The sequence below is a fragment of the Mus caroli genome, unplaced genomic scaffold, assembly GCF_978045245.1.
Source record: "Mus caroli unplaced genomic scaffold, Mus_caroli_1 scaffold_13, whole genome shotgun sequence".
Taxonomy (NCBI): Eukaryota; Metazoa; Chordata; class Mammalia; order Rodentia; family Muridae; genus Mus; species Mus caroli.
In genome coordinates, this window is record NW_028227268.1 from 72040898 (window position 1) to 72060176 (window position 19279).

General features: G+C 44.6%; 1 protein-coding gene across 1 annotated transcript; it reads right to left on the reverse strand.

The window, feature by feature from the left end:
- Positions 1-5137: 5137 nt before the first annotated feature.
- On the reverse strand, positions 5138-6079 carry LOC110304479 (olfactory receptor 1D2-like). Its single transcript, XM_021175909.2, has one exon. The coding sequence runs from the start codon at positions 6077-6079 to the stop codon at positions 5138-5140; it is 942 nt and encodes a 313-aa protein (XP_021031568.2).
- Between the last annotated feature and the right edge of the window lie 13200 nt (positions 6080-19279).

A 19279-nucleotide genomic window follows, 5' to 3' on the forward strand; every position in this document is an offset into this window, starting at 1 on the left:
GTTTTTCTTGAGGAGGACATGGTCTACTTCAGCCTGAGTGTTCCTCCAGTCCCACCATCATACCTTAAAACCAGGACTGGGGAGAACCAAACGGCTTCAAAACAGCTTGAGAGAGCTGTCTCGAGCAGAAAGCTAGCTGTCTCAACCATAAAGTTTTTAGAGTGGTAAGAAAAAGATGTCTAGAGCAGAGCACAAAACACACACACACACACACACACACACACACACACACAGAGAGAGAGAGAGAGAGAGAGAGAGAGAGAGAGAGAGAGAGAGAGAGAGAGCTCTATCTGAAAAGCTGTCTAGAGTAGAGCAAAACAGAGCAAGGGAGAGGGAGAGGTGGAGGAAGAGGAGGGGGAAAGGGAGGAGGAGGGGAGGGGAGTGGAGTGGAGGGGAAGCGGGAGGGAGAGGGAGGAGAATGAAATCTGAAAAGCCATTTCCAGCAGACTACAAAGCCAAGGGCTATTTATAAGAGCTGTCTAGAGAACCATCCTGAGCAGATCATAGGCCACCAGCTTGGACCAATGATTTGACCTCAAGGCATTTGTTTTCGCTGTTCCTAGACACCCCTTCTCTCAGAACACAGCCCTAGCCAAGGTTGATCCTTGTGCAACACCCAACAACTCTCTGTCTTCCCCCTCTCTGTCTCTCTGTCTCTCTCTGTGTCCATCTGTCTGTTTGTCTCTGTGTGTTTCTGTCTTTTCCTTTGTCTGTGTCTCTGTGTATGTGTGTGTCTGTCTCTGTCTTTCTGTCTCTCTCTGTGTCTGTATCTCTGTTTCTCTATCTCTCTCTGTATTTTCCTGTCTCTGTCTCTGTGCATGCATAATGTTTAACAACATGGATCAGGAACTGAGGCAGGACCCAATGACCTGTAGTACCAAAAATAGACACCAGAGGGAGGAAGAGACCACCAGCTTCAGGAAAAAAAAATGGAGAAGGACAATTTCCCCCCTTTTTCTCAAACAGGGTATCTCTAAAATGGCTAAGAACTCACAAAGTGGACTCTGCATTTTCAGTGGTCTCCTGCCTCAGCCTCCCAAGCTCTGGGATTACAGTCTACCCTTTAATTATGAATCTGTATAACACAAACCAATAGTCAGCACACAATCAAGAGTGGACACACCTCCAGAAAGAACGAGGAGTGGCCAGCCAGCCCAAATGGTAACAGTCTTTCCTGCATTGCAGCAGGCTGTGGGGGCTGATGGAGCTGAGTTCTTCTGTGCTTGTCCATCCCACAAGGACTCCAAGTCAATCCACCACACCCAGTATTAATTACTGCCCTTCCCAGGAGCGAGTGACAGAGAGTCTGGATGTCCATTGGCTGAGGACAGACAGGAAGCTGTGATGTGACCATGAGCTTTCTTCAGCCATAAAGAAGAGTGACGTTATGTTTTCTGCAGCAAAATAGATGGAACCAGAGTGAGGCTTGAGAAGTGAAATCGGTCAGAATCAGATAGGCAAATACTGCGTGCTTTCTTCCATTTGTGGCTTCTAGATCCTAAAAGAGATGTGTAAAATCATATATGTACATGTGACACAAAACTGGAAATTCAGAAAGGAGGAAGACTTAGTTTTCACATTTACAAATACTTTGTTATTATTACGTGTATGTGTGTCATATGGTGTGTGTGCATGACTGTAGGCATGTGTCTGCAGCACGATGCATGTAGAGGTCAGAGAACCACTTCTGTAAGTCAGCTCTCTCCCTCCACCCTGGGTCTGAAGGCAGATTTCTAGTTGTCAGGGTTGTGCTGTGTGGTGGCTAATACTGATTGTCAACGTGAATATATCTGGCATGAACTATATCCAGAATTAGAGGGCTCACCTGTAATCCAGATCTTGAGGATAGAAGACACAAGTTTCTGACCGGGATCTTGGCATGGAGATCTTGAGGCATAGTGGCCATGAGAAGCTTAGGCCCAGGCAAGGTAGGACAAGTCTTTAATCCCAGGAGACTAAGGCAATGGTATCTCTGAGTTCAAAGTCTGCCTGGGACAAAGCAAATCCTAGATTCAGGCATGGTGGTATATACCTTTAATCTGGGCCACACCTTCAGCTGGAGACCTACGTGAGGACATTGGGAGAAGGAAGTTTCACTCTTCTTCGCCTGCTTGCATTTACTTACCAGCACATCTGTTGGCAGCCCCTTCTGCAGAAGACCAGCTCAAACAACAACCTCATGGGACTGAGCAACTACTAAATACTTGGCCTCCCTGTTCACAGCTGACCATTGTTGGGTTATTTGGACTATAGACTGTAAGTCCTCACAATAAATAACCTCGATATAGAGAGACAGTCCATAAGTTCTGTGACTCAAGCGAACCCTGACTAGCACAAGCTGCAAGCATCTCTACTGGCTGAGTCATCTCTCAGACCCAGAGGCTGCATTTCTAAACTTGCACTCCATTAATTCCAGTTAGACTTGAAGTCTGAGGGCCTGTCTCAACACTCTAGGGTCATGGGATGCTCTTACTTTAAGAGCTGTCACATAGGATGAACATATACATTTCTGCTATTTTATTTTATTGTTAAGATTTCAGTGTCAGGAGATAATTCTTAGACCAGTTCTCTACTTCTACCAACGGGTCCCAGGGATGGAATGCAGGTTGTACCTATTTATGATTTTATTTACAAAAAGAAAAGAAGAGAAAGAAGTAATCCCTATCTTTTTATGTTTTAAAAGCTTTAATTTTGATACTCTGCTTAGCATTTGAACCTGGTTGAAATGACATAAACAAAGCACCTTTGTAAGCTTTTGCTAAGACACCGGTGTCTTTGGTGTGTGTTGTCCTTTTCCTAAGAGTCCCTTGGATACTTGAACTATCCAACTGTTTTTTTTTTTCTGACTGGTCCTGGAAAGCCTTTTTTGTGGTATACACAAAGATCAAGCTTTTATGGGGTGAAGGTCTCTAAGGAAGAAGAATACTCCTCTGACAACTGTAAGCAATGCTGAGCCATCTCCCCACAGCTGCTCACATGGGGAGACATGCAGGCACAGGAGTGACTGCCACAAGGTTTCTGCACTCACAGAATCCAGCAGCAGCAGGTGTGGACACACAGGGAAGCCCATGGTTGCTTGGAGTGTTCAGGGAAACAGGAACTAGAGGCTCTGTTGTGGGTTCTGCAGGTAGGGGTGAAAAGGTGACTCACACAGGCTTAGGCTGGTTGGTTTGAATCATTCCCATGTGCCCTACACTTAGAAACCCTACTGCCAGATAACCAGACCTTGGGTTATTATGATAGAGGGTAAAAGGCTGACGTCAGGTGTTCTGGCTTCTGAATTACGTGAAATATAAAGGCCATCACCCTGCTTGAACTGCAGTGAGGGGTTCCCTTTCTCATCCCAGAGGACCCCCATGCCAAAATGTCAAAACATAAGATACAAAAATAAGGAGGCATAATTAATAGAAGCTCAAGAATTCAATTTTAAAAAATATATATTCATTTAGCCCTTAATAGCACACTTTGAAATATATGTTTCACATACTATAGGCAACTATTTTCTGCTTTGGCGGGCATGCTGGTAACTGTTTGTAATCCCAAGATACAGGAAGCTGAGGCAGGAAGAGCACTAGTTTTAAGTTAACTTGGGTTAAATATCTAGATACCATCTCAAAAAGGAAGCACATTAAAACTTGCTGTTTTGAAACTTAGAATACGCAAGATACAATTTGCAAAACACATGAAACTCAAGAAGAAGGAAGACCAAAGTGTGGATACTTCGTTCCTTCTTAGACTGGGGAACAAAATACACATGGAAGGAGTTATAGTTCAGACCTGAGACAGAAAGAAGGACCATCCAGATACTGTCCCACCTGGGGATCCATCCCATAAACAACCAACAAACCCAGACACTATTGCATATGCCAGCAAGATTTTGCTGACATGATCCTGATATAGCTTTCTCTTGTGAAGCTATGCCAGTGCCTGGAAAACACAGAAGTGGATGCTCACAGTCATCTATTTGATGGAACACAGGGTCCCCAATGAAGTAGCTAAAGAACGTACCCAAGGAGCTAAAGGGGTCTGCAGCCCTATAGGAGGATCAACAATATGAACTAACCAGTACCGCAGAGCTTGTGTTTCTAGTTGCATATGTAGCAGAGGATTGCCTAGTCGGCCATCAGTGGGAGGAGAGGCCCTTGGTCTTTCAAAGATTATATGCTCCAGTACAGGGGAATGCCAGGGCAAGGAAGCAGGAGTGGGAGGTTTGGGGAGCAGGGGAGGGGTGTATATGGGACTTTCAGAGAAGAAATTAGAAAAGGAGGTAACATTTGAAATGTAAATGAAGAAAATCTCAAAAATAGTAGCTGCTTTAATAACATGTTGATGTTTTACTAGGATGCTTTCTTACTTCTGCTGTTTCATTTAGAATGAGGTGCCGTATTTGACATTAGCATATATTGAATGTATAATGAGCAAAATTTGAACACTACGAGATATTTTTCTCTATAGAGAAGAAATCAGCAGAGGAAATTTATTTCTTTAAAAATAAGTTGGTTTCAGGAGCTCTTAAGAGCATTTGCTGCTCTTCCAGAGGACCCAAGATCAGTTCCCAGTTCCCCAGTCAGGCAGCTTACAGCTACTTGTAACCCCAGTTCCAGGGGTTCCACACCATCTTTTGACCTCCTTGGATACTAGCACCCATATGACTATGGAAAGCACTCACAAGACCCCTAAGTCCCTTTTCTTGTACTTTCTAGCTGAGTCTAGAGGTACTTCACTCATGGCTAGGACTGAGGGGTTCAGCCTTAACAGTGTAGAGTCCCATCTGTAGCTTGTGTTTTCACTCACAGTCAGTCTAGAGAGTCACACAGTCAGACTAGATCTCTTCACCTCTAAATCATGTTTGTCCTTCAGAGAGCAGCATGGCAACAGGCTTGTCAGTATGAAAAAACAAGACTGGGTGTATGGCTCCAGGCTTGTCACCATGACAAGACAAGACCGGGTGTGTGGCCAGCCTGCCCCTGTGTGTTGTCTGACCCTTTCTTTCTTCTCTGAGGGGATTCCTGCTCCACCTCAAGCTGCAACATGTCTAACTCTAACCAATATGAGACTGGACAATAGCAATCATGACCAAAGCAACAGCCATCTCCCACAGGTTGCTCTGAGGTTCACCAAGCAGATATGCACTGTGCTAAGCAGACTTAGAGCCCCTGTTGAGGAGCCTTGTAACTGTCTCCTTCATGTCCTTGTTCCTCAGGCTGTAAATGAAGGGGTTCAGCATGGGGGTAACCACAGTATACATGATGGTGGCTACTGAGTCCTGGATGGAGAAGGAGCCCGGAGGTCGAATATAGATCCCCATAATCGTGCCATAGAACAGGATGACCACAGACAAATGTGAGCTACACGTGGAAAATGCCTTGTGCCTGCCTTTGGCAGAGGGGATCTGGAAGACCGCCATGGTGATTCGGACATAGGAGACCACAATGAGAATGCAGGGGGCCATAAAGAGAAACAAGGTTCCCAGGAAGACATGTTTATTGACTCGTGTGTCTGAACAGGCCAACTTCATGAGCAGGTAAGCATCACAGTAGAAGTGAGAGATCTCTGGGATGGAGGAGCAGAAACTCAGTCTACTTAGGAGGAGTGTGTGCACCAGAGAGATGAGGCCAGAGCACATCCACACAATGGCTGCCAGCCCCACACAGAGCTGGGGGGTGATGATGGTGTGGTACTGTAGTGGGTAGCATATGGCCACGAATCTGTTCAGGGCCATGGCAGGCAGCAGAAAGGTGTCCACATTGGCAAAAGAAATTATGAAATACAGCTGAGTCAGGCACTGTGCATAAGAGATGGTCCTTGTTCCAGCCACATGGCTATCCAGGAGCCTGGGGATGAGATTGGTAGTGAAGCAGATATCAACGAAGGAAAGGTTGGCGAGGAAGAAGTACATGGGGGTGTGCAGGCGGGGGTCGAAGATGATGGCCAGGAAGATGAGTGTGTTCCCAGCTACCGTGACCAGGTACATGCACAGGAAAGCCCAGAAGAGGATTTGTTGCTGCTGTGGGTCATTGGTGATGCCAAGCAGGAGAAACTCGCTGACTCCAGTCTCATTCTCCCTCCCCTTGGACATCTTCCAGAGGCTCAGGCTCCTGCATGGGGTAGACTGGACACTGGAACTCAATGTGTGATCAGACTCAGGTCATAGCTCATAGGTAGGAGCTTTCTACCAGATCTCTCTCTCTCTCTCTCTCTCTCTCTCTCTCTCTCTCTGTGTGTGTGTGTGTGTGTGTGTGTGTGTGTGTGTGTGTGTGTAGGTCACAGGAGAACATTAAGGAGTCAGTTCTCTCCCTCTACCGTTGGTTCTAGGGATGGAACCCGGGTGCTCAAGCTTGAAATGTGCCGGCTAGTTTTACATAAACTTGACACAAGCAGAGGTCAAAGGAGAAGAGAGTGCTGTAATTGAGAAAACTCATTCATAAGATCAGGCTGTAGTCAGGTATACAGCACATTTTATTAATTAGTGTTTGATGGGGGATGAGGAGCATTGTGGGTGGTGCCATCCCTGAGTTAGGGGGCCCTGGTTTCAATGAGAAAGCTGGCTGAGCAAGCCAGAAAGTAGCATCCTTCCATGTCATCAGCTCCAGCCTCCAGGTTCCTGCCCTTTTTAATAGTCCAATGAACAGTGACGTGGAGGTCTAAGCCAAGTGAACCTTTATCTCCCCTAGTTACGTTGGTCATGGTGTTTCCTTACAGGAATAGTAACCCTAAGTATGGCAGATGCAGGAGCCATGAACGGGTACTGCTTACTGGCTTGCTCAGCCTGCTCCTTATAGACCCATGGCTGCCAGCTCAGGGAATGCCCCACCTACAGTGGGCTAGGCCCTCCACCACTTATCACTAATTAAGAGACTCACAGCCACGGTTACCTTCTGAGCCACCTCACTGGCCCCTGTCTGTGCAGCTTCATCAGGTGTTCCTCCTTGCGCAAGCTCCTTGCTTACACCTCTATTAAATTTTCTCCTTCATTGAGTCATTTATGGAATGTTTTCCTCATGAGACCATGCATTCCCCAGAACAGAGACACATCTGTCTCAGGCACTGCTCAGTGCCAGGAACAATGCCTGGCACATAGCAGGTGCCCAAGAAAGTAGCCAAAGGATAGAATGTTCACAAAGCTCTTGAACACTAAAATCCAGCAACATAAAACTGCAGCTGCAGTAGAAATGTCTGGTTGTAATTAAGCAGTCCATCCAAGAAATTCAACCAGGCTGGAGAGATGGCTCAGCAGTTAAGAGCACTGACTTCTCTTCCTGAGGTCCTGAGTTCAATTCCCAGCAAACACATGGTGGTTCATAACCATCTGTAATGTGTTCTGATGCCGTCTTCTGGTGTGTCTGAAGTCAGTGACAGTGTACTCACATATATAAAATAAATAACATCTTTAAAAAAGAAAAGAGAAGAGAAGAAAAGAAAAGAAAGAAAACCGAGGGGCTGGACAAATGGCTGAGTGATTGAGTATTTCCTGTACTTTCAGGGGACCAAAGTACTATTCTCAGCAATCAATGCAGGAGGTTCACAACTGTCTGTATTTCCAGCTCCAGGAATTCTAGTGCCCTCTACTGGCCCCCAAAAGCACCTGCCTCAACATACTCCCTCACACAAATTAAACAACAAAACAAAACAAAACAAAACAAAACAAAACAAAACAAAACAAAACAAAACAAACAAACTAAAATAGACATTTCAAACATGATGTGCACTCCTACATAGTTAGAATTGAGAACTGACCCTGACAGTGCTCAGCCCCGGCCAGTGTTGACAAGTCTAAGGTCATGGTCTATAGGAGTTTCTTCTGTGTCACTGTGAAAGAGGATGGCATGTCCAGACTCTGAGTGACACAGGGCCTGTGACTACTGGGATCAGAGGTGGGTAAACTTGTTTCTGTCACCCAGATCTCTCCTCCATGTATATTTTTATGAGCTTCTGTCTCACCTGTTCCCTGAAGGCTTCTATGTTGTTGTGGTTTCCAGGGTGATCTGCTGAGAAGTGTTAAAACTTGAAGAAATAGGGCATGGTCTTGGAGCCATGTCTTGGCTGGTTAAGAGCTCTGGCTGCTCTTGGCAGCTCACAATATATACTTCCAGTTTTAGGGGATTAAGAGATATGATACCCCCTTCTAGTCTGCATGGGTACCTTACACAAGTGTGTACTACATAGATGGCAGGCAAAACACTCATACATACAAATATAGATAGATAGATAAATAGATGATAGATAGATAGATACATAGATAGATACATACATACATAGATGGATGATGGGTAGATAGATAACTGATAGATGATAGATAGACAAATGAGAGATGATGAATAGATAGATGATAGATACATGACAGACAGTACATAAACAGATGATAATTAGATAATAGATAGATGATAGGTAGATAGATGATAGATAGATGGGCAGATGATAAATGATACATAGATGATAGGTAGATGATAGCCAGGGAGAGAGAGAGAGAGAGAGAGAGAGAGAGAGAGAGAGAGAGAGAGAGAGAGAGAGAGAGAGAGAGGGAGAGAATTTGGGGTTAAACTGCTGGTAGGTCTTCTGGCCACTGGGTTGTGTGCTTGAGGGAACCCCAGTCCATCCCCTCTCTTATTTCTTGTCCTGGTCAACACACATGGCTTTGTTACATCACACTCTTCTACCAGCATGTGCTGCCCCACCATAGGCTACAAACAAAGGAGTCAGTTGTCTCTGGAGCAAAGCCCTCTAAAACCATGAGCCCAAATCAACCTGCCATCTTTGTAAGTGGACTGCCCCAGATGCTACTAACAGCGATGGATGCTGATGAATACAGATTTTTAATGTCCTGCAAATCATTTCACACAGGCTGATAGCTAAAAAAAAAATTCACAGGAAAGCTGGATTTCTGACTCTTGGGAAATCTTAGCCTGAGAACAATCATCCACTCATTCTCATAGGGCATCAATCAATCAGGAAATTGGATGCACTCATATCAATGAAAAACCACTATGCTTTAGAAAGTGCCCTGTAACAGCTCTCTGTGCTGACTTCCTTTGTGTCCCTGCAGATCCTTCCTCTGTTGTAAGTTTATAAATGTCCCCAGTAGACTAGGAGGCACAGCAGAGATGGGGGACTTCCCAGGCAGCAGAGCAAACATTCTCTGCTCCAGGCAGTCTTCTGATCCCCATGGTCCCCTGCTCATCTGGCCCTGGAGTCACTGGGGGCAATGTCCACAGTGTATACACTTCCTGCCTGTTACCTTTCTAGGATCTGCCTGGTGCTCTGGGTGGTGGAGACTCTGAGGCAGCTCTAAAAGCTGAGCTGTTTGTTATGAAAAGGCAATTTTAGATATAAACCATTCACTTCTATCACTCGAAACAGAAACAAAGTGTAAGGCATTTTTTCCTGGTTTTTCGCTACAGGGTTTCTCTGTATAGCCCTGCCTGTCCTGGAACTCACTTTGTAGACCAGGCTGGTCTCCAACTCAGAAATCCACCTGCCTCTGCCTCCTGAGTGCTGGGATTAAAGGCGTGCAGCACCATGCCCAGCTCGGGGTTTTTTGTTGTTGTTGTTGTTTGTTTGTTTGTTTGTTGCTTTTTCCTTTTTTGTTTTTTCTTTTTTGTTTTTGCGTTGATATAGCCTAGGCTGGCCCTGAACTTGCTATATAGCAGAAGATGAACCTGAACTCCTCAACTCTGCCTCCACCTCCTGGGACTGAGATAGCTGCCATCACACAGTTTGAATTCTAAGAGAACACCTTTAACTTTTATTCAGGTTCAAAGTGAAATGGCAGAAATGAAGGGTTCTCGTCCTGTTGCTCACTCAGGCACTGAGCAGGTACACATGAAGTGTGCTGTTTTGTCCCCGTCAGACCACCAGAAAATTAGGACCAAACCCTGCCCTGTGGTAATACTGATGTGTTCCAGAAAGCTCCAAAGAGACTCAAAACTGACAAGTTCCAAGGAGAGGAGGTTGGGCATGGCTGCACCTCAGTAGAGCACTAGCCTACCATCCATGAGGTTCTGGCTTTGAACCATTGCACACCACAAACCAGGAGTGGTGGTTCATACCTGTGATTCTAGCACTCCAGAGATGGAGGCCAGGAGGGTCATAAATTCAAGGTCATACTTGATCATATAATTGGAGACCAGCCTGGGAGATATATGACACCCTGTCTCAAAAGTGCATTCATATATACACATACACACAAGTACAAAGACAGGCGGGAAAGAAAAAAGGAAGAAACAAAAGAACGAACGAAGGGAGGAAGGGAGGGAGGGAGTGGACGAAGAAAGAAGGAAGGAGGATGAAATGGAGAAAGAAGAATAAGAAAGATAGCAAAGGAAAATTGAGATGTATAAAAATTATTAAGAGTCTCAGGTTGCCGGGCGTGGTGGTGCACGCCTTTAATCCCAGCACTTGGGAGGCAGAGGCAGGCGGATTTCTGAGTTCGAGGCCAGCCTGGTCTACAAAGTGAGTGCCAGGACAGCCAGGGCTACACAGAGAAACCCTGTCTCGAAAAACCAAAAAAAAAAAAAAAAAAGAGTCTCAGGTACCAGCTGGAGAGATGGCTGGCAGCTCTTCCAGAGGTCCTGAATTCAATTCCCAGCAACAACATGATGGCTCACCACCATCTATAATAGGTTCTGATGCCCTCTTCTGTTATGTCAGAAGACAGTGACAGTATACTCATACAAGTAAAATAAATAGATTTTTTTTTTAAGAGTCTCAGGTACATGGTGATTGGCTTACTGGGAAAACGTATAGACAATATCACATGATAAAAAACAATTTAAAAATATTTTCTTTAGAACTCAGCATTACCTACCATCATTTAATAATCTCAAGAGAGACATTAGCACACTTTCTGGTTGATCAGAACCTTGTACTTCGAGTGGAGCCCCCTCCTGCTCTCCACATCCCATCCTCTGCACTATGGGGCAGACAACGGCAGCAGAAGCTGGTGATCCTGCTCCCACCCTGGCTCCTGTTTAATCTAGAATTTGAGCAGATGGATGGCTCTTGTCAGTTATTCCCCTCATCAAGTGTGGGTGACAATAGTGGAAAACAAGGGGAGGGTGTGCTTACAGTGTCTGACTCCATCCTGGTAAACGGAAGTGAAGGGTTACAGCTACCAGGCTGTCCCACAATTTATTTGATCAGAGTCACTACCACAAAGAACACTAAGAGAATGCAGTAAAGAATATAAGGCCCTTCCCACACTAAGTAAAGTCACATTGTGACCAAGGGGAGAGTAAAAGGTGAGTAGGGTGGAGGGAGAGGTATCGAGAAGACAGAGGGAATAATTGGGTGGTTAAGTACTGTTCTCGAATGCACAAGGCACTGGGTTTGAGTATCAGCACCACAGAAGTTTATCAAATGAAAGAAATCAAGGACAGAGAACACACAGGGCTGACATGAAACAAAACATGCGCTGAAAAACCATGCTTTGTGCAAATGTGTCAGTTTACCTGGTGTCATTGAGCCTTTGAGCTTTTGCCAGCCAAGGCCAGTTGTCCCACTTGGAAGTGCCTATATCCTTCACCAGACCATCTCCTTTTCTGCTACCATGCACATGTCTCTGTTCATAATTTTATACCAGGACATAGGAACCTGGAAACCCAGGCTCAAAATCCCAGTCCATTCCTGTAGCATGCTGGACCCAGACCTAGATGTCATAGGTGACAGAACAACTCCCTAATTAAAACTACACTCATCCTACCCAACTGCTGCAGATCCTCTGGGCCCCTTTGTCTGTGTGGAACGGGTCTCTAGTCATGGGTGGACAAAGTGTCGGATGAATTGACAGACAGATGTACACAGGAGAGGTTGTGTTGGATCTGAATGTATTTTGTCAAATCGAACATAAGACTGTTTATGTAGAAGACAATAAGGAAGTTGGGTGACATACCCCTAAGGCACAAATGAGGTAACAGGATGCTTAATGACTCTTACACAGAACAGAGGAATGAAAACGCAAAGACTGGCAGGAACTGGGCAATAAAATATCTGAGACAAAGTTAGCCCTATCTAAGGTCAGCTATAGTCTAGTGTGAGATCTTTTCACTCCTAGGGCAAGGGCTTTTACACCCAAGTCATGGTTCTAACTAGGGAGTTCCGTTCTAGCTAACCATCTCATGAATAATGCAATACTCTAAAACCACAGCCTGATCTACTTCCTAAACCATTGTAAATTCCTGTATATGGGTGTAACTCAGCTATAATTCTAAGTTATCTATTCTGGTTTCTCCTACGGTCAGAAACTTCTTTCTTCCTTGGTGATGGTAGATTCCTGTGAATGGCAGTGGCCTAACGTTTACTCAAAGTGATAGTGTAATACCAGGGGCAGTACTGAATTCCAAGCCCAAGGTCTTGCTCAAGGACATTCTAGGACTGTTGGAACACTGGCTTTAGCTATGTCAGAATTCAATCTTAAAAGGCACTTACAATAGGATAATACTAAGAGAGAGCACGTGGATCCATACACTAGACTAACGCAGGAATGGAAAATTAATGTATGGGTTAGAGAGGACGCCAGACTCCAGGAGTGAGTTTTCATGATACCCTTCTGCCTCAGTGAGTGGCTTCCAAGCCTCGGCTTGTCAAGCTGACTCGACCAGAGCGCGTGGCACCCAACTGCCTGAGCTGGTCTGAATTCCTTTCCCACAATTCTGGCCCTGGCACCCACTCATTTCTCTGAAAGCAAACTGATGTTCCATGACAGCCCACCAGAGCAGAGGTGTTTGGCAGGGGTCCTGGCCACATGAATGGTTCCACCTGCCAGCCAGGGGACTCCTTGCTGAAACCTATCTGATGCTTCATCCACATGGCTCCACTATCTCCCCAAAGTGGTCTGCTTCCTTTCCATTAAGATGTTTAAAACCTCTATAGATTGGGGCTTAGGGTGGCCCTGCAGTATTATGTCAAGCGGTTTAAAGTACACTTTATAAAGTCATTGTGCAGAAGACAAGGTTAATCTGGAGGAACTTTGGGGGTGTGAGATCTACAGTTACTTAGGTGAGTGTGGACATAATTGGACCTCTGCACCAGTTCCAGGGATGGCCAAATACACATTTTCTAGGAGTTATAGAGTTGGTGAGGCATAGTGTTCTCAAGCCACTATGAAACAACATCCAAAATATTATCTAGACAACTAAATATATCAAGACTCTCCCCCACCCATCAAATCCTTACCTTCTTCACTGCTGACTGGTGCCAGGCAAGAAAGCAAGTGCCATGAACCTGTGCGCAATTAAGGAAAAAGTTGACCAACAGTGGCTACCCCTGTGCAGGTGGTGGCCCCTTGTGTTCTCACGTCTCTGTGGTGAGGGTGCTGTACCTGGGCTCCTGGAGGAACAGTTTGCCTTCCTCTGGGCTGGAACATAGTTTCACTTCATGCATGTTAGTCGTTTTATGATGTCTACAAGCAAGAGAACCCCCAAAGTGCCTTATTACAGGTGATTCAGGAGGGAGTTTGCCTTCTTTCTCTGACTCCCTAAGGACTTATAAAGGAAGGGGAAGATTGTCCCTACTGAAGGTCAATGGTGCATTCAAGTGGGGAACTTTTTTTTTAATTTTTAATATTTTTTATTACATATTTTCCTCAATTACATTTCCAATGCTATCCCAAAAGTCCCCCATAGCGCCCCCACTTCCCTACTCACCCATTCCCATTCTTTTGGCCCTGGCATTCCCCTATATTGGGGCATATAAAGTTTGCAAGTCCAATGGGCCTCTCTTTCCATTGATGGCCAACTAGGCCATCTTTCGATACATATGCAGCTAGAGACAAGAGCTCCGGGGTACTGGTTAGTTCATCGTGTTGTTCCAACTATAGGGTTGCAGATCCCTTTAGCTCCTTGGGTACTTTCTCTAGCTTCTCCATTGGGAGCCCTGTGATACATCCAATAGCTGACTGTGAGCATCCACTCCTGTGTTTGCTAGGCCCCTGCATAGTCTCACAAGAGACAGCTATATTTGGGTCCTTTCAGCAAAATCTTGCTAGTGTATGCAATGGTGTCCGTGTTTAGAAGCTGATTATGGGATGTATCCCTGGATACGGCAGTCTCTAGATGGTCCATCCTTTCATCACAGCTCCAAACTTTGTCTCTGTAACTCTTTCCATGGGTGTTTTGTTCCCAATTCTAAGAAGGGGCACAGTGTCCACATTTTGGTCTTCATTCTTCTTGAGTTTCATGCGTTTAGCAAATTGTATCTTATATCTTGGGTATCCTAAGTTTTGGGATAATATCCACTTATCAGTGAATACATATTGTGTGAGTTCCTTTGTGATTGTGTTACTTCACTCAAGATGATGCCCTCCAGGTCCATCCATTTGGCTAGGAATTTCATAAATTCATTCTTTTTAATAGCTGAGTAGTACTCCATTGTGTAAATGTACCATAATTTCTGTATCCATTCCTCTGTTGAGGGACATCTGGGTTCTTTCCAGCTTCTGGCTATTATAAATAGGGCTGCTATGAACATAGTGGAGCATGTGTCCTTCTTACCGGTTGGGACATCTTCTGGATATATGCCCAGGAGAGGTATTGCTGGATCCTCCGGTAGTACTATGTCCAATTTTCTGAGGAACCGCCAGACTGATTTCCAGAGTGGTTGTACAAGCTTGCAATCCCACCAACAATGGAGGAGTGTTCCTCTTTCTCCACATCCTCGCCAGCATCTGCTGTCACCTGAATTTTTGATCTTAGCCATTCTGACTGGTGTGAGGTGGAATCTCAGGGTTGTTTTGATTTGCATTTCCCTGATGATTAAGGATGTTGAACATTTTTTCAGGAGTGGGGAACTTTTAAATACAGTTCAAGTGTCAGGGATGGCACCCCTGTAGAGTCATTAAAGATGTTGGCAATGTTCCTTGTAAATATTCTGTGCTCATTTATGTACTCTTGTCAGGTGAGGAGAGACATGAAGAACACAGATCCTATTTGGCAATAGCCCTAACTAGTCTGCTTTTAGAATATATTTGTTCTAAATTGGGTAAAATTCCTCCCCTAAAAATTATTGGGAGATTTGGCCAACATCCAAAGCTGGAGAATTTCATGCAATGGTCACTGGAATGGGTGACCCTTCTTCAGTGTCTCTTTTTATTGCTATGACAAAATGTCTGATGAAAGTAGCTTAAGGAATGGTTTGTTCTGTCTCATGGTATGAGGGGACACATTGTATCATAGAGAAACACAATGGTGGTGGCTGTAGGAGGCAGCTGGTCACATTACAGCCACCATTACTAAGCAGAGAGTGGGAGGTGGATACTGGTACTCAATTCACCTGGGATGGTGGCGCCCACATTCAGGGTAGGTGTCTCCTCAGTTAAACATTTCTGGAAACATACCTGTAGACATGCCCAAAGGTATGTGTCCATGTCGAGTCTAGGTCCATAAACATTGAATGTGAGGATGGACCATCAGAGCATCACAGCCCAACACCATTGCATCATGACACAATGACATCACAACATCATACCATCATCACAGCATCACAGCATCATCACAGCACCACAGCAACACAGCAACACAGCATCACAGCACCACAGCAACACAGCACCACAGCAACACAGCAACACAGCACCACAGCAACACAGCAACACAGCATTACAGCAACACAGCACCATAGCATTTGGATTAGGATTTTCAATCTCCCAGCTCCTTGGGTATTGGAACATAGCTTCCTACCTTCCAGGGGATCATTTGATGTTAGATGCCATTGTGACAAATGTTATCATTATATCTTATATCTGTGGTGTACTTGGCAGAACCAGCACCTAGACATCTTTTTATAAAAAAAGTATCAGCCACCAAACACAGACACTATTGCATACACCAGCAAGATTTTTGCTGATATAGCTGTCTCCTGTGAGGCTTTGCCAGTGTCTGGCAAATACAGAAGTGGATGCTCACAGTCATCTATTGGATGGAACACAGGGCCCCCAGTGTAGGAGCTAGAGAAAGTACCCAGGAGCTGAAGGGGTCTGCAACCCTATAGGTGGAACAACAATATGAACTAATAAGTACCCCCAGAACTCGTGTCTCTAGCTGCATATGTAGCAGAAGATGGCCTAGTTGGCCATCATTGGAAAGAGAGGCTCCTTGGTCTAGCAAACTTTAAATGCCCCATTACAGGGGAAAGCCGGGGCCAAGAAGTAGCAGTGAGTGGGTAGGGGAGCAGGGCGGGGGGAGGGTATAGGGGACTTTTGGGATAGCATTTGAAATGTAAATGAAGAAAATATCTAATAAAAACTAATTCAAGAAAAAGTATACCTACTGTTCTGGTCAGAGAGATAGGCAAAGCTGTGTGCATAGAGTTTGTTTGGATTCTGGTACTAGCTGATATTCACCTATTGAACAAATGAAATGTGTCAAGGCTTTCATGATGACCTTCCCCAGAAGCAAACTGGCACTGTGCCCAGCCTTGAACACAGTCCAAAAAGCATTGCCTTTCTATCCACTGGTTTAGAATTGCCAGAGAGGGCTCTGTCTGTGGTATGACTTTGTAGCCTTCACTCAGCTTTAGTGGGTGAGGATCATGGGGGTGGGAGGAGAAATGAGGCAAAATCTTTTTCTTCTGTCTGTGTCTCTTTAACCCATGGGACTTAATGGTGAATCCCAATGCCAATTTAAGCAGTATATTATCACAAGGGTTCCCCAACTCCTGTCTGGTTGGCCTCACCACATCTCTTCTTAAAGATTTTTCTTTGGTATGGTAGGAAATGCAGCTTCTGAAAATTAATTGCAATTAGCTAGAAAAGAATTCTTTCATTTATGGGCTGGATCCCTGGACAGTGAACATGGCGGTGGAGGGAGTAAATATGAATTGCACGGGTGTACTTTCCCCTTCCTGGTTCCTATGAGTCACTAAGCCATAGTTTCCCTCCCAGTGCTGGAGAAGTAGCTGAGAGTTCTACATCCTGATCCATAGGCAGAAAGAGAGATTGCTCCTGGCTTGAGCTTTTGAATCACCAAAGCCCACCCCCAATGACATACCTCTTCCTACAAGGCCACACCTCCTCCTACAAGGCCACACCTCCTCCAATAAGGCCACACCTCCTAATCCTTTTAATCCTTCTCAAACAGTTCCACTTCTTGGTGAATAAACATTCACACATGAGCCTTGGGGAGACATTTTTATCCAAACCACCACAGGATACCCATTCCATTTGGAATTTTCTATATGGAAAACCTGTTCTTATTCATCTATTTGCTTATTCAAATAGTGATTTTAATCAGTATTGGCTTTTAAAATCTATTTCATATTTCAAGTCACAATGCAATACAAGTTGTATATCTTTGGTCCAAAATGCCTGGGATCAAAAGTATTTCAGGTTTCAAGTTTTTTGTTTTTTGTTTTTGTATTTCAGAATATTTTCATTCGTATAATAAAACAACGTGGAATAAAACTAAACCTAAATGTAAAGTGAATTTGTGTGTTTTATATGTAACTTATACGTATAGCCTAAAAGTAACTTCGTACAAAATTTTAGTGAGCCCAAGTTTTGATTGTCACCTACCTGGTAAGGTCAGCTCTGGAATTTTCTACCTGTGCTATCTTGTTGGTACTTGTGAATATGAGATTTTTGGATTGTCTTAGCATTTTGATTTTCTTGCCAGGGTGCTCACTGTTGATTAATGGTTCTGGATGTGACTGTTTGGAGTTCATTCAGATTGATTTTGTGGGCAACTCCCCACAGCCTGTTCCTTTCTTCCCTCCACTGACCTTATACTCCAAGATTCCAGGAACCTAAAATAAGCCATCTCCCCGTCCCCCACCGAAATCACAAAGCAGCAATGTTGGACCAGAAATACAGCATAATTTGAACACTATGGCATGTTTGAATCTGAGTAGGATTGGAGCAGGGTTAGTAGCACCATACTGGAGAATAAACCTAGGGGTTCTAGAACACTTGGCTAATTTCTAGGCTGAGCTACATTCCCTGATGTGGTGGCTTGAATAAGCAATGCTCCCAATAGGCTCGGGTATTTGAACAATTGGTCCCCAGTTGGTGGCACTAATTTGGAAGGTTGTGGAACCTTTAGGGGGTAGATCCTTGCTGGAGGAAGTATGTCATTGGGTGTGGGACCCCTAGCTTCTTTGTATCCTTTGCAGGGATGAAATGCCATCTCTGTACATCTTTCTCTGCATGTAACCCTTCTGAAACTTTTCTCCTCTAAGTCATTTTTGGTTTGGTCATGGCATTTCATCACAACAACAGAAAATTGATGAATGTACCAGTCAAGGATTGAAAATGTTCAAAATTGCCCCAGCAGGGCTCTGAGACTCACACATACTCTAGACAACTAGGTAAAAGACTCAGAATCCACTGAGTAGGTGAAACACATGAGCCAAAAAAGGCTGTGCCCAAAACTGAATCATCTGCTGACAGGGAAGTTCTGGAAAGCTTAACTTCTGCCCTGCAGCACCAGCAGTACTACAGAGGAACCATCATAGTCAATGGGAGGTCAATCCCCAGCCTGTACCAAGAAGAGCTCCCTGGGACATTGACAGACAGCTATGGGCCTAGCTGTGGAATGCATACTTGGGAGAGACAGAAGCAGGTGATGCATGGGGCTCTAGATGTCCTGACTCAGGCCAATCCCTGATCTCTGGTTTGTCCGGATACAGGGGTGTCTGGAGAACTGTACACAGAGAGGGAGCGTCATCTGTTTCAACAACCACCTGAGGTCAAAAGTTTCTCCTGTTGCCATTGGTTTACAAATGGTTGCCCCCAAAGGCTTATTAGTACAAGACAGAGATTGTCCATATTGTGCTCTCAGCATCTAGGCTGAGGGAAAGGGGGCTCTTGGGCCAGACCTGAAGTCTACTAACTCAAGCTCTAGAAAAAAAAAATTGCCAAGGTCCTTTGTGGAGGCCTACTTCATTTTAAATGTTTATTGTTTTTTAAATTAGTTAATATTACCTATAAAGAAGGATGAATTTCATATGACCTTTTCACAAATGTACATAATATATTTCAATTATAAACACTCTCTTACTCCTTCTAAGCATAATGTTCTTTATGACAAATCATAACTTACCTAATAAGGGGGAGGTGGAGAGATTTATTTTTCCTTTTTTGACTCATGACCCATTGATGAACACACTGACTGTCCTTACCCTCCTCTTTAATTATTGTAATATTGGAGAGTGGGCCCATGAGTGACACAGAAGACTTGTGGAGGTCAGGGGCCATCTTTTGAGCATCAATTCTCTCTGTCCATTGTGTGATCCAGGGATCCACCCAACTGGTCAGGTTATACAGCAAGCTATCTCACCAGTCCCTTATTCCCCT